At 35.5% G+C, this 13,339-nt stretch overlaps 1 protein-coding gene across 2 annotated transcripts in view; it reads left to right on the forward strand.

The window, feature by feature from the left end:
• The window catches only part of RIMS1 (regulating synaptic membrane exocytosis 1), a 461,872-nt gene that overhangs the window by 191,556 nt on the left and 256,977 nt on the right, over nucleotides 1-13,339 (forward strand). For both annotated transcript variants that reach the window (XM_054698919.1, XM_054698915.1), the window contains one exon: nucleotides 11,774-11,987. In XM_054698919.1, the coding sequence (XP_054554894.1) occupies nucleotides 11,774-11,987 (214 nt within the window). The remainder of the gene's footprint in view (nucleotides 1-11,773; nucleotides 11,988-13,339) is intronic.

Raw genomic sequence — 13,339 nt, forward strand, 5'->3', positions numbered from 1 at the left:
TTGTGACTCTGGGAAACAAGTTTACAGAGTTTGGGGTGCCCATTAACATTTAAAAAATATTCTGACTAAATATTACAAAAGCAAGGTGGTGCTTATTTTTCCAAGCTACCACATCTGAAATCAGGTTTTTATCATTCATAAAGAACAAAAGCAGCAAAATTCACTAATGAAGATGTTTTCAACATACATAAATTTATTAGACACTAGGAATGGAAAGGAGAACAACTTTTGACCTGTTAGCAGCATTCTATGTATCATTCATCCATCCACCATTTCAGAGCATTGGGAAGACTTGGGACTGAGGCAGTCCACATTAGTTAGCCTAATAAAAATTTATATAAAAAATCTTTTTATTTTTGTGTGAATTTGTAGATACCATTAGGAATGCTGACAAGTTTTTCGACAAAATTATGTGTCCCCACTTGCCCCCGCCCTGGTTGTATCTCCTGGACTTTCCACAAAACAAATTATACAGGCGTTCACCTTTCTCTTTGACTTTCATCTCATAAGGTGATCTTTTTTCCTTTTCTTAGTGGTCTATTGATAAATGCTCTGTCATTCATACTGATACCAGTGTGCCAGGAAATCCTGCCAGTCATAGCTGCTTCCCAAAGTTATCAGCTAAGTAAGTATACTCAGAAACTTAAAAGCAAAGTACTTTCTACCCTCATGTATTATCCATGTCTGTATATACCAATGATAGCTAACATTTATTGAGCTCTAACCATGTGCTAGACACTGTGCTATGTACTTCGCATTGATTTTCTCAAGTAACCCTCCAAATGGTCCTATGAAGTGGCTGTTATTATCACCTGTTCATCAAGAAGGAAAATATAAAACAGAAAGTTGAAATAATTTCTTCTTGGTGATGAGGCTAAGAAAGTTAGGATTAGATTTGGTCTTGGGTAGTAGACCAGCCTCTTATTTGTGCTTCAATTATTATACTGAATTCTTCCCAAAAGCATCCAGTTGTGGAGAACAGTTGGTTTATTTTATTTTCCTCCCCAGTAATAAAACACAGCAAGTCTGGTGAAAATAGCCAATCATGTAGCAAAGGCAAAGTTTACAGTGTTTGTGCATTTCAGAAGATGCAGTCATGAATTGGATACTTAGCACTTGGGCTTGATCAAATGCGTACACACCCCCTTCTTCTAAACTGCCCCTACATGGGGTTTGCTCTTTATGAACTTGGTGAACTAGCATGGCCAAATATTGTATTGAATTGTGGAATGGTTCACATGAAACTTTGACTATTTTTTAAGATTTTTTTTTATGGACCTCCCTGGTGGTGCAGGGGGTTAAGACACAACCTATGAAGCTATCCACAGGCCCTGCAGCACGAGTTCAAGATTTTTTTTTCTTTATGCATACAAGAACTGGAGTGCAGGGTAGAGGTGAGGAGGGGTGAGGGGATTCATCAGAGACAGATTGGGGAGCAGAATAGGCAGAGCCACTGAAATATACTGCTGAGGGGAGCAGTGGCGATAGAGGAGAGGTCTGCTGCACCATGTGGGTCACCTCCCTGGCCAGGGATCGAACTCATGCTGTAGTGGCTGGCGATAGCTTGATAGTGCTGAGACTTTAGCCCCTGCACCACCAGGGAGGCCCAAACCTAATTAGACTTAATGTTGACCAGTTACATATTTATCGTATAGGTATCACCAACATTACCTGTGATTTGTTTTTCTAAAAATTCATTCCTTACGAAAATTTCATTCCTGATTAATACACTACTATATGTTTTCCTTTCATTTGACCTTCTTCTCTTGAATTGTTAGAATATTAAAATAACTCTTCTTGTGCCAGGTTTCAATTTTCATTCTCTCATATATTTTAAATATTGTAAATCAGTGATAGTGTCCCATAATCTAGAAACAATATTTCTAGGCTCTAATACTCAAAGCTTCTCTACATGCATTGCCTCACATCAGTCAGTGTTTCTTGGGAGGTGAAGTAGAGCAAAAATTTAAATGTGTGCTAGTGGGCCTCTGTGTCCTGAGATGTCTTCATTTAATGCTTACTCAGGAGTGGCCTCCTATGGTAAATTGAAAACGGAATTAAAAATAAATGCTTGACTGAAGTAACAGGCTATCAAACACTAATAGCTAATCATCAGCTATGCTCTCATTTTTCCTAAGTGTCATCTCTCAGTGCTTTCAGAGCACTGTAGGATGCTGATTGGATGAACTACATTTTTAACAATGCTAAATAGAAAGAGAAAAAAACAAAGAAAAATATACAACAAAACCTTTCATATGTAATTTTTAAAAGGGCTTGTGGAATGAGGATGCTGTGCAAAAGAAAAGAAATTGCAACACTATAAATTTCTCTTTTGTTCTTTTTCAGCCACCTCTGAAAACACATTTTTCTAATAATTTACACTCCCTGCTGATAGCACTAATTTTCTTTAACACGTTAGATGTTTTAAAGAAAAATAGTTTAAATCACTATGAGAGTAAAAATAAAATCTTTAGTGCCATCTCCTGGACATTTGCAATAAGTACATAGTATACTCATTTTAAACTAACAAGTAAATGTGATTTTATACACTGGCTGAAAAATACATTTTTTTCCCACTGCGGTAGTTAAGAAATATATTCAGCAATATTTTGAGCATAGTACTAAAACACTGAAATGTTTTACATATATAGTTATATAATCTATAATACATATTTTATGTGTGGTATGTAATATATTTTTATAATCTTTTGAGGGTAAACTTTTTAATAGACTTTGTTTTTCAGATAATTTTTTAAAAATAAGAAAAAATGAGAGGACAGTACAGCGTCCCTACCCACACACATACACAGCCTCCCTCATTATCAATATCCTGAATTTGTTACAATTGATGAAGTTACATTGGCAATCATTATTACCCAAAGTCCATAGTTTGTATCAAGGTTCAGTCATGATGTTGTACATTCTGTGAGTTTGGACAAATGTATAATGGCATGTATCTGCCATTTTCATATCACATGGAATAATTTCTGTACTCTACCTAGTCAACCCTCCCTCCCCCAAACCTTTACCATGACCATTTTATTTATTTATTTAGTTTTTAAAAATTATTTATTTGTTCATTCATTCATTCATTCAAGCACTGGGTACAGTCAGAAGCACAGGAGGGTGAGAGGATTCACCAGAGCCAGAGCAGGGAGCAGAACAGGCAGACTGACGAAATACACTGCTGAGGGGAGCAGCGGGCGCAACAGGAGAGGTCTGCTCGCCATGTGGGACCCTCGCTGGTGGCCAGGGATTGAACCGGTGCTGCAGAGGCTGTGGGCGGCTTCGCCGCCCAGTGCTCAACCACTGCGCCACCAGTGGGGCCCTACCATGACCATTTTAAAGTCTAAAATGCTAATGTGTAATATCTGTGATTCATACAATTGTAAGTATGATATATATGATAGGTATTGGCTTAAAATGTATAACAATTTTTAAATTTTTATTCTGTTTTCACATATAGTGTCAAACATTTTGCATTTATGATTAAAATTTAGTTATATGCTTTGGCACGGAAGTGGAACAATGTACTTCAGTAGCAATAAATAAGTAAAAATAAGTTAAATTTAAAAATAATAAAATTTAATTACCTGATGATTATTTTTATCAAGTGACAGGAAATATATACAAAGAGCCTCCCTATTCAACTTTAGCCTTACTGTATGAAGTCTCTGTTTTACTGTACTCCCCAGATAATCTATATTGACTACTTAAAAGACAGGTTCCTGGAACTAATCCTAGACTGACTGAATCAGACAACTGTAGGTAAGTCCAAGAACTTGAACTATAAAAGTTCCTTAGATAATTTTGATGTGTACTAAGTTTGAGAAGATGAAAGAAACCTTTTTCCCAAAGCAGTAACTTTCCATTCCCTTAGCCATATTCAAATGAGTATTCTGAAGATAAGATGGTGCAGTGGAAAGTTGGAAATAGAGTACCTAATTATCACAAGCTAGCTTTATGACCTAGCTGTAAGTAATTTAAAGCATGGGCCTAATTAGAAAATTGTACTCAGTGATCGCCGAAGTCCCACCTGTGACTCTTCTACTTTTCTAAATATTTCCTTTTGAAACCAGGTTTTGGAATATTTCCTGTTTTTTTTTTTTTTTTTCTTCACTCTGCAAGTGGAATTTAAATGATCCTAAAGTGATGAATCCCAAGTCCTAGTGAACAAATTTAATTTCTTAAATTTCAGGAATGCTTCACAGGGGAAGAAAAAAAATCAAATGTAAAGTAGGATAATTCAAACTTTTCTAAAGAAAGTTAACATGGTAATATGGAGTGTAGGGGCAGGAATGGACACAGGGCTGGTTTTCTAGGATCCCATGCAGAATGGGTAAAGGAGGAGTTCTGGAGCCCTCAGGGGTTTTGCAGGTCTTTTATTGGGGTTCACCAGGCATATGGCAGGCAGTGGTCCTGGGGGGCCGGGAGGCTGGTAGGCCTTCCAGCCCCCAGCAGGACTTCACTCTGGGCTCTCACTCTTCTCTCAGCTACTGCTTCTACTGCTTCTGCTGCTTCTTTCTCGGCTTCTCTTTTGGCTTCTGCTGGCGTCCCCGTGACACCGCCCTTAAAAGCCCAGTCTCAGCCCAGGTGAATCCCATCTACCTATGCCCACACCCTATTCCAGGTGCCCGCCATCAGGCATTGCATTCAGGACCACAGGGTTCCGTCATCTATCCTGATGGCGGGAGGGCAGAAAAGTCTGACATTTTTCCTTACCCTACATGGAGAAATAGCATATCATATTCCTACAGATAGATGTTAAGTGAAAAGTAAACCTAAGTAAATTCTTGGTAAGTTGTAGTTTCATAATAATTGGTAAGAATTCAGCTTGCAAAGGAAAGTTTGCTAGCTTGCAAAGGCTAAAAGGAAGATACGCTGCTGTTAAAGTAATTTCACCTGAATTATATAACTTTGCAATTGTGACTAGTTCCTTTGAAGAATATAATATATGCCAAACAACTGGAAAACTTGTATTTAATATAGGATTATATGTATAATATAATCTGAAAACTTTGCAAAAATACAATTAGCACATTTTAACCAAGGTTCATTGCTCCTCAAAGCAATGAAAAACTAATTTAGTCAACAGTAATAGCAAATCACAAACCTTCCTTACTTTGTGAGTAGACTAGAAGGTTAAAATAAATCATGTTTTATTTTCATGATGAAGTTTCAGTAGACTTTGAAAAGAAACTAATGTGTGTGTGTGTGTGTGTGTGTGTGTGTGTGTGTGTGTGTGTATAAAATGTGGGTGGGGGGATGATCCCTTATACAAAAGAAAAGAAATATTTTCTGATGGTGATCAAAAGTAATAAAACAAGTGAAACTCAATATCTTCTCATGTTGTTTTCTTTGTACCCCCAAGGTCTCAAGCTGCGCCTATTGTGCAGTTGGAATTCAATAAAGGTTTGTTGAGTTGTTTGTAAGACTCTATTGTGTTTGATAACTAGGAGGAAGTTTGATTCACTGGAGGTAAAGATGCCTGAGAAGGTCTGTGAGGGATGCTGATAGATGTGGAATGGAGGTTGCAGCAGCACACTCTAGGAGGCTCACATTCGCTCTGATGGTGGCTTCCAGATGTACTCAGCTAAGGTGGTCGGTTTCTAGCATCAACTATTTGCACAGTGGCTTTCTGAATCTGCAGCTCCTGATTGAGTAACTTTGAGTCACTGGTTTTGTACTTTTGTTAGAACCAATTCCTGTTCCTTACAACTTTGTAGCACAAATTCCATTCCTTCATCTTCTTGCTTAACAGACTATGGTGTTTGTTATTTCCAACTCAAACTCTGATACCAGAGATCATTATTTCCAAGAATCATTTAAAAAAAGAAAATAGTCACCATTAATATGCAATGGAATTTTACTGCTCCTCAGTTACAGAGTAGAATCAAAGAAACAGTTTCACTAAAAAAGGAACAATTGTATTTGGGGCCAAGAAACCATTTTTAAACTGCACGTGTTTTGCTTGACAATCAATGATGTGTGATTATTGGGCTGTCAATTCATTAGTACATACACAGTGGATGCTTATTTGCTGATATACACACTCTAAAAGGTAATCTGATTTCAAATACATTTCTGAGAAGTTTGGAAGCACCCACAATTATTTTATTATTATTTAACATGTTTTAATATCTCTTTAATACTTATATAAATACTACCATATGCTATATTTTTATTATATCATGGAATAGTCCAAGATTCAAATCATTTAGGAAGCTTTTTTTTTAACCCACTAAGCTAAAGAATTCTCCCTGATCATTTCACCTAGATTTATTACTCCTTTCTGTACAATTTTCTTCCACTCTTTCTCACTTGGCATATGTTGCCATAAACTGCTAATTTATGTTTACATATAACTTACTTCCTAAATAGACTGGACAGTCCTTGGTCAAGAACTGTGCTTTAGAGTTGCAATTACTGTCATTTTTTTTTCTTTTTTTATTATTGCATTAATTTTCATTGAGGTAATGTTGGCAAACAACACTGTATATAATTTAGAAGTACTTGTTCATACCTCTTCAGGTGTATATTACCACACTCCACCCACCATCAAAGCAAAGCACCATGATCTACTGCCATACAATAGAGCGATATCAAAACTTTTCAAAGCAAGCCTCCAACCTACCAGACTGGAAAAACATTTAATTTCATTCATTACTGAAGTTCCCTCCTGGACATCTTAGGTCTTTGGGACTCTCATTATTCTCAGAACTTTCCTGGCTTTAGTCTCCATGTCACTAACTTAATGGGCCCGCGATATTTCCTTGTTCTATGTTCCAAGCCAAGTTTGAGAAGGGGAACACAAACTATAGTTGCCATTTCCAGTACCCTGCCTTCCTGCCATGGTATACACATGCCAGCATAATCCTCCATTTTGCAAACTGTTCTCTGCCCCCCTTCATCTTGGGGAAAGTTCTCAGCTATCCATAGATTCTGTCCCTTAAACTCTTGAAACTTTGAAGCACTTGCTACTAGTCCTCTGGGAAAACCTGCACTTCACAAAGGAAAGCCAGGAAGAAGGATGGAAGTGTAATCTAGCTTTTGACCACTTTGGGAATGAAGAAAAGAAAAAAAACGCACACACTAGAAATCAGTGAGATGCTGTGCTGGTTTTGAAGATTTCACTGCATTCTGCTAGTGATAGTCACTCAGCATCTCTGTGTGCCTTGTTTATAATAGTATGTGATCAAGAAATACTTATTATGTGGCTGGACTATCGTTAATATTTTCTTTTAAAATCAATTATTTTGTAATTACAAGATTTTTTTGACATTTAAGCATAATATTTCGCTTTTTGAACATTCATCTTTATGTCCTTTAAATATGTGCCTTTATTTACCCAAATGACTTATTTACAATTGGAATTTTGGAGTTTCTTGAATTGAATGCACAGATACTGACATAATGTAATGGTTATTACATAGTGAGATAATGGAAGAAATCACATCAAATGAACAAAATTTCTATAATCATGTTTTTTGGATAGGATTGCATTTTTAATAACAATCTTCATTTTTATAGAGATAATTTAAATCTGAGATTTGTGATCATATATTTTGACAACCTCACTGATCAGTAAGAATACTTGTTAATTCTGAAATTAAAATATACAAATAAATTTCACAAAAATTACATTTGCAGTCCCACATTTACTGTAATACCATATAATAAAATATGTATTTTCATTTATTATTCAAACAGAACACTGTCACATAATTGATATGCATTAAAGCATTAAAAAACCAGATGCAAAAAACAAATATGCTGTTTATGATTTCACTACCAGTATCCTGATTCCAAAGGCGTATTTTATTATGAAGACAACATCTTGACTGCATGAGATATCTAGAGTAATGCAAGGGGAATACGAATTGAGAGAAGGGCATTAGGCTTTTGTGTTTAAAGAGATATTTCAGTAGAGCCATTGCAGAAGGTTACAGGGTAGGTAGATTTTGAGAAAGTGGGAGTAATGAATGCTTTTCTCTCCCTCCCCCTTTTCCTCTTTGTCTTTTTTCTGTCCTTTGTCCTTCTTATAATATATGCTGATAAAAAGAACGCCATCCGGGGAAATAAGTAGGAGTGGTTGACAGGGACTTGGGTTCACTTTTTCTGTCAGTGCAGAATAAGGGAGGCCTATCTACAAGTATCCTGAGAAACAAATGATTTTTCTTCTTTCATTCTATTCCCTGCTGGGGTGCCCAAACCAGTAGTATAAACATGGCCTAAAACCAAAAAGGAATGTTGAACACAGGTGAGAGGTGGATACAGGTTGCCAAAGGCTAGATTCAGGAGGATGGAAGTCCTGGTGGAGCTTGGTGTGATGCCTTTGTGATTGGTCTCCTGAGCTTAGGGTGAAGCACTTGGCAAAGAGCTGTTCCAGTACACTTAGGTACATCTCTCTGGAGAAGAATGCTGTCCCATGCTGGTGGCTGTCCTCCTTAGCAACTACTCTGTGGGCTGAATTTCTCTCCCAAAGTCAGTGAGACTGGAAAAGATCTCCCCTCTAAGAAAATGAGAACCTAGAGGCCTCAGCTCATATCCCAATCAAGTAATTCTATTTGACTTGACTTCTATTTTTTTAAATATTTTTTGCTTTATGTTATATATAATTCTATTTTTAAAATATTTCTATTTTTAATCTATTTTTGCTTTATGTTATGTATAATCAAGTGCAGAATTATCACATACAACATGTATTGAATACTTTTAATAGTTAGTTACCTTCTTATCTTTAGAATGATTTTTGCCTTAAATACCAGTTTTTGTTATTGTTTTTAATCTTTCCCTGGGATGCATGTTTTCTAGCCTTTTATCTGAAACATTCTGTTCCATTATAGTTTAGGTGCATCTTTGCTAAAGTACATTTAGTTGAATTTTTAAAATCTAAGGTAATGATGACTGCTGATGTGCTGGGTTGTTTTTACTGTCTCAGACCGTAATTCCTGATTTTCCTGCTTTATCTGTGTTTGTTTGTTTCAATTCTTCTCTTCTGTGTATTGATTTTTTTTCCAAAGCATTTTTTTTAGTGTTTATTTTTTAAAGCATATGATTTTTTTCTTTACTGGTTTGGATAGCATGAATTTTATTTCAGTTACTTTTTTGTGGTTACCAAACTAAAATTTCATCTTTTCATCTTTATTTACTTGCATGAAGATTAAAACTGAAATTCTTGGTTCATGGAGCCTTAGCACATAACCTGAAGGCAGCTGTCTGCTTCAGCTGTGTTACCATTAGAATTACTGCTCCCCATTTTATTTCTCTCCCTTGAGGATCCCCCTGCTTTCTCCCCAGCTCAAACATGAATTAAGTTACTCCTTTAAATACTTTATCCAGCATTTTCAGTGCTCCATGGCAGTAAGGTTTATCAGGATATTTAGTTCTCAGTATGAACTTGCTTGTAAATTTAGTTTTTTTTCCTCAAAATGAACTAAGAAAAGGGTAAATTATTTATATATGACTTTTCTATTTAGCAAATTATTATTAACTACTACTAAGGAGGTATCTATCTTAACTATCTTGCTGAACTGCATTTCTAAGGTAATTTACTGTTTGCTCAAAGGGAGGTATCCTATGTAAAATGGCAATAATACATGGTCCAAAAGATAAGTGACCAAGCGCAGTGCTGTGTGATTACAGTAGTTTCACCTCAGTGGTCAGTACCCTCATATATATATATATATATATATATATATATATATATATGCCCTCATATATATATGTACCCTCATATATATATATATATATTACACAGTTTTCCTGAAATAGGTGCCTTTTTGATTGAGCCCTTTTATCAAGAGAATCGATAAAAATCCTTTAAATCTGAATTTTAAAATAAAATTGATTTTAAATCATTAATACATATATTCTAAATCAGGAGTTGACAAACTGAGCCACAGGCCAAATCTGGCCTGCCATCTGTTTTGGTAATAAAGGTTTGTTACAACACAACCGTGCTCCTTAGGTCATTAACTATATTACTTTCATGCTGCAACAGTAGAGCTGAGTAGTTGCAACAGAGACTATGGGCCACAAAGTCTAAAATATTTACAATGTGGCCTTTTACTGAATATTTTGCCAATCCCCATACTAACTCATGTTCTGTATTACAAAGTAGGTGTACAGGATTTTTTTTTTTTAATCTTTCTCCTCTTCCTTTATATTTACTTAAGTAGAATTGGTGTTTCCAAATATTTATTCACACACTCTCTATTCTTAGTTTATTTTAGTTTATTTGATTAGAGATATTTTCTTGCTCTCACTCCTCTTTAATGATTATTTCTTTACTAGAAGCCTTAATATTTCCAATGATGTTTTATATGGTTACTTTCAAACAATCCATAATTACTTTCTATCCATTTGATACCAAACGAATGCTGCTGAAAATATAAAAATATTGTTGTACCAATCAGATTCTTGCATTCATTAAATATATCACTGTATCCGTCTATAAATTAAAATTGTTTGGCCTTAAGTTGGAAAGGGTTTCAGATTCTAAACTACTTAGTGTGCTAGATATAAGTGTTTTTAATTATGGAAATTAAATAGAGAAAGTGTCAATTGGCAAAGCAAGAAAGGGATTTCAGAATTTTAACAGTAATCATTAAAATTCTGCTCAAGAGCTGTTGATGTTAAAAGGAAATCATAATGAAATCCCAGTACTTCAAACACTATAGTGCTTGGAATTAACTTATTTGATTATGTTTCCAGGGAGTACCAGTTCCCCACAGTTATCTTAGATTAGAGCATCAAGCTAACTGCCTGAATTTAACAATAGCATTTGTGTACTCTGTGTCCTGGGGAATACCCACATGAAGCGGACTAGCACAGATACACAGATAAATTTGATTAGCCATTTCCCAGGAGTTTCTCTTTTGGTGTAATAGCCAGTGCCTATTGTGTAGGCCTGGGACAACACTCAGCTCTCATTTACATACAGAATCCTTTCATTGTGGAGTCACTGGATGTCAAAGTGTTCTATACAGAACAACAAACAGTTTCTATTTATACCAGTTTTAAATTGAGGGATAGAACTGTCAGGAGGGAGAATCAGATTAAATGTGAACTTCCTATGTGAAATGGTTTCCCTCAGCAACTGTCCCTTCACCAGTAGGTGTGACATGAAAGGACTCGCTAGCTGAAATATAATGTATAAAATAACTTTCTGTATTCTATGAAATCAGATATGTGGTGCTAAGTAGTAATCCCCAGGAATGGGGGTAAAGGGAGATATCTATTGGAAGACATTACCTAGCACAGTAGCTTAAACAGCAATTTTCCAGGTATGTACCATGCTCAAATAGCACATCATGGAATGAATTTACTGTGATTTTTAAAAAAATTATAGTCAGTATTAATAAAAGAGGATATGAGAGAAAATACCAGAGCACATTGTATATAGTGTAAGTATTTATACATGTTTTGGCTTCCGTTTTATACATACATGATTTTAAGGTGAGTTCCTGTCCAAATAGTTTGAAAGCCACCTGTTGAAGAAGCAGAGGCTTGTAGTGGGCTCATAAATTTTATTGCCATGGATGGTGATTATATAGAAATCTTCTTACATGAGTTAGTGCTTGTGAGCAAAACAGGCACTAGCACTACATATGAATGCATTTCTTACCTTTAGAGGTAAGATCAGTGGAAAAAAATGCTTTTATAAGGTTTGCTTCAGTTCAAATAACTATACCTCTCTTCCTTTAGGAAAAAATTGTGTTTCTGTCCTCCATCATTTACTTAATTTGCTACCATTTTCTTTTTTGCCCAGGAGATTGCATCAACAATTTGAAAGCTATAAGGAACAAGTGAGAAAAATTGGGGAAGAAGCCCGTCGTTACCAGGGTGAGCACAAAGATGATGCTCCGACTTGTGGAATCTGTCATAAAACGAAGTTTGCTGATGGGTGCGGCCACCTCTGTTCCTACTGCCGCACCAAGTTCTGTGCCCGCTGCGGAGGTCGCGTGTCTCTGCGATCCAACAATGTGAGTGTTTCGTGAGCATGAGAGGGGCCCTGCCTGTGGATAAGAACCAGTACTCCTCCCAAGCAGAAAAGAAGGGCGTGTTAGAAAGCAGACTTGTGCATGAATGTCTATATTAATATAGCCTCCCCCCAATTTCTTTCATAAGGTCCATCATAGTACAGCAGTGATGAAAATAACTCATAAAAAGACTCTTTCCCTGTGTGTATATCTTAGTAAATGATTCCTGTTCAAAACTGACAGATTACCTGTAGGAGTGAATAATTTTTCTGAGGAATGTAGTAAGTGTAGATTTACTATCAGGAATTATAAAACTCTTGAATTTTGTTATAGTGAATTTGTCTTGTTAAAATAGATTAGCTTTCATTTCTGAAACATTTGTTTCAGATTGAAATTATGTGGCATTAAATTTAACCCAAGATGGTAATGTATAAAGCAGTGATTAGCTCTACAAGAGTAATTTCATATTCACTGTCATGTTCAAGAAATAGTGCTAAGTTTAGCTCATGGAAATTACTTGAATATTTATCATGGCTATCTGAAAGTAGAACATTCCTATATGGAGAGCGGTGTCTGGGAACACTCAAAAATTTTCCATATAAATTAACAATGATAGTATTTTCAGATTCCAAAAATAAACTACCTAATCATACCGAACAGGTATGTTCTACTATTGGATACTGGGGAAACTTGAATGTCAAAATGCATTGTGGATGTGGGGGTGAAGATTGCACTTATTTTTTCTCTATGAGAGGTAATCTGGCCTGATGCAGTTTTTTGGTTTAAATAACAACTACTTTTCTAGAAAGCCAGGGCTTTAAATATATACATTTTTTTTGAGATACTATAGACACTAATATGCTAATAGGATTCATTATTATTTACAAAATAGTAAATGATTCTAATAAATATTTAGTTTAGACTATATTTTAATGGTATTCTTTATCACATTCCCTCTGTTAGTACCATAGAATTATTTATAGGATAGCTGGATGAGTTTTTCTTGTTATAGATATGCAGTGTTATATGAGGCAGTTAAGATTATCATACAACTAAAGAGTTCCCAGTGTTCCTTTAAGGAATTTCTCATATTACTAACCATGCATAGACTTCAATTTAATATAAAGTCATATTTTAAAATAGCATGTTTTATACACTCTTCATGTTTTCCTAGTTGGGAAAATTGCAGTTAAAAATTAAATGAACCTCTCAACCACCATTGTTAATTTTCGTAGTATTTCAGCTGTAAGTAGGTTATTCTAAAATCTCTTTCAGGAATGAAGACATTCAGTAAAATAGATATATCTTGTTTGTTAAAATGAACCTACTGTAATCTCTATCATCCTAGAGAGATA

This window comes from Talpa occidentalis, unplaced genomic scaffold (assembly GCF_014898055.3).
Source record: "Talpa occidentalis isolate TD23 unplaced genomic scaffold, MPIMG_talOcc4v2.1 talOcc4.2, whole genome shotgun sequence".
Lineage (NCBI taxonomy): Eukaryota > Metazoa > Chordata > Mammalia > Eulipotyphla > Talpidae > Talpa > Talpa occidentalis.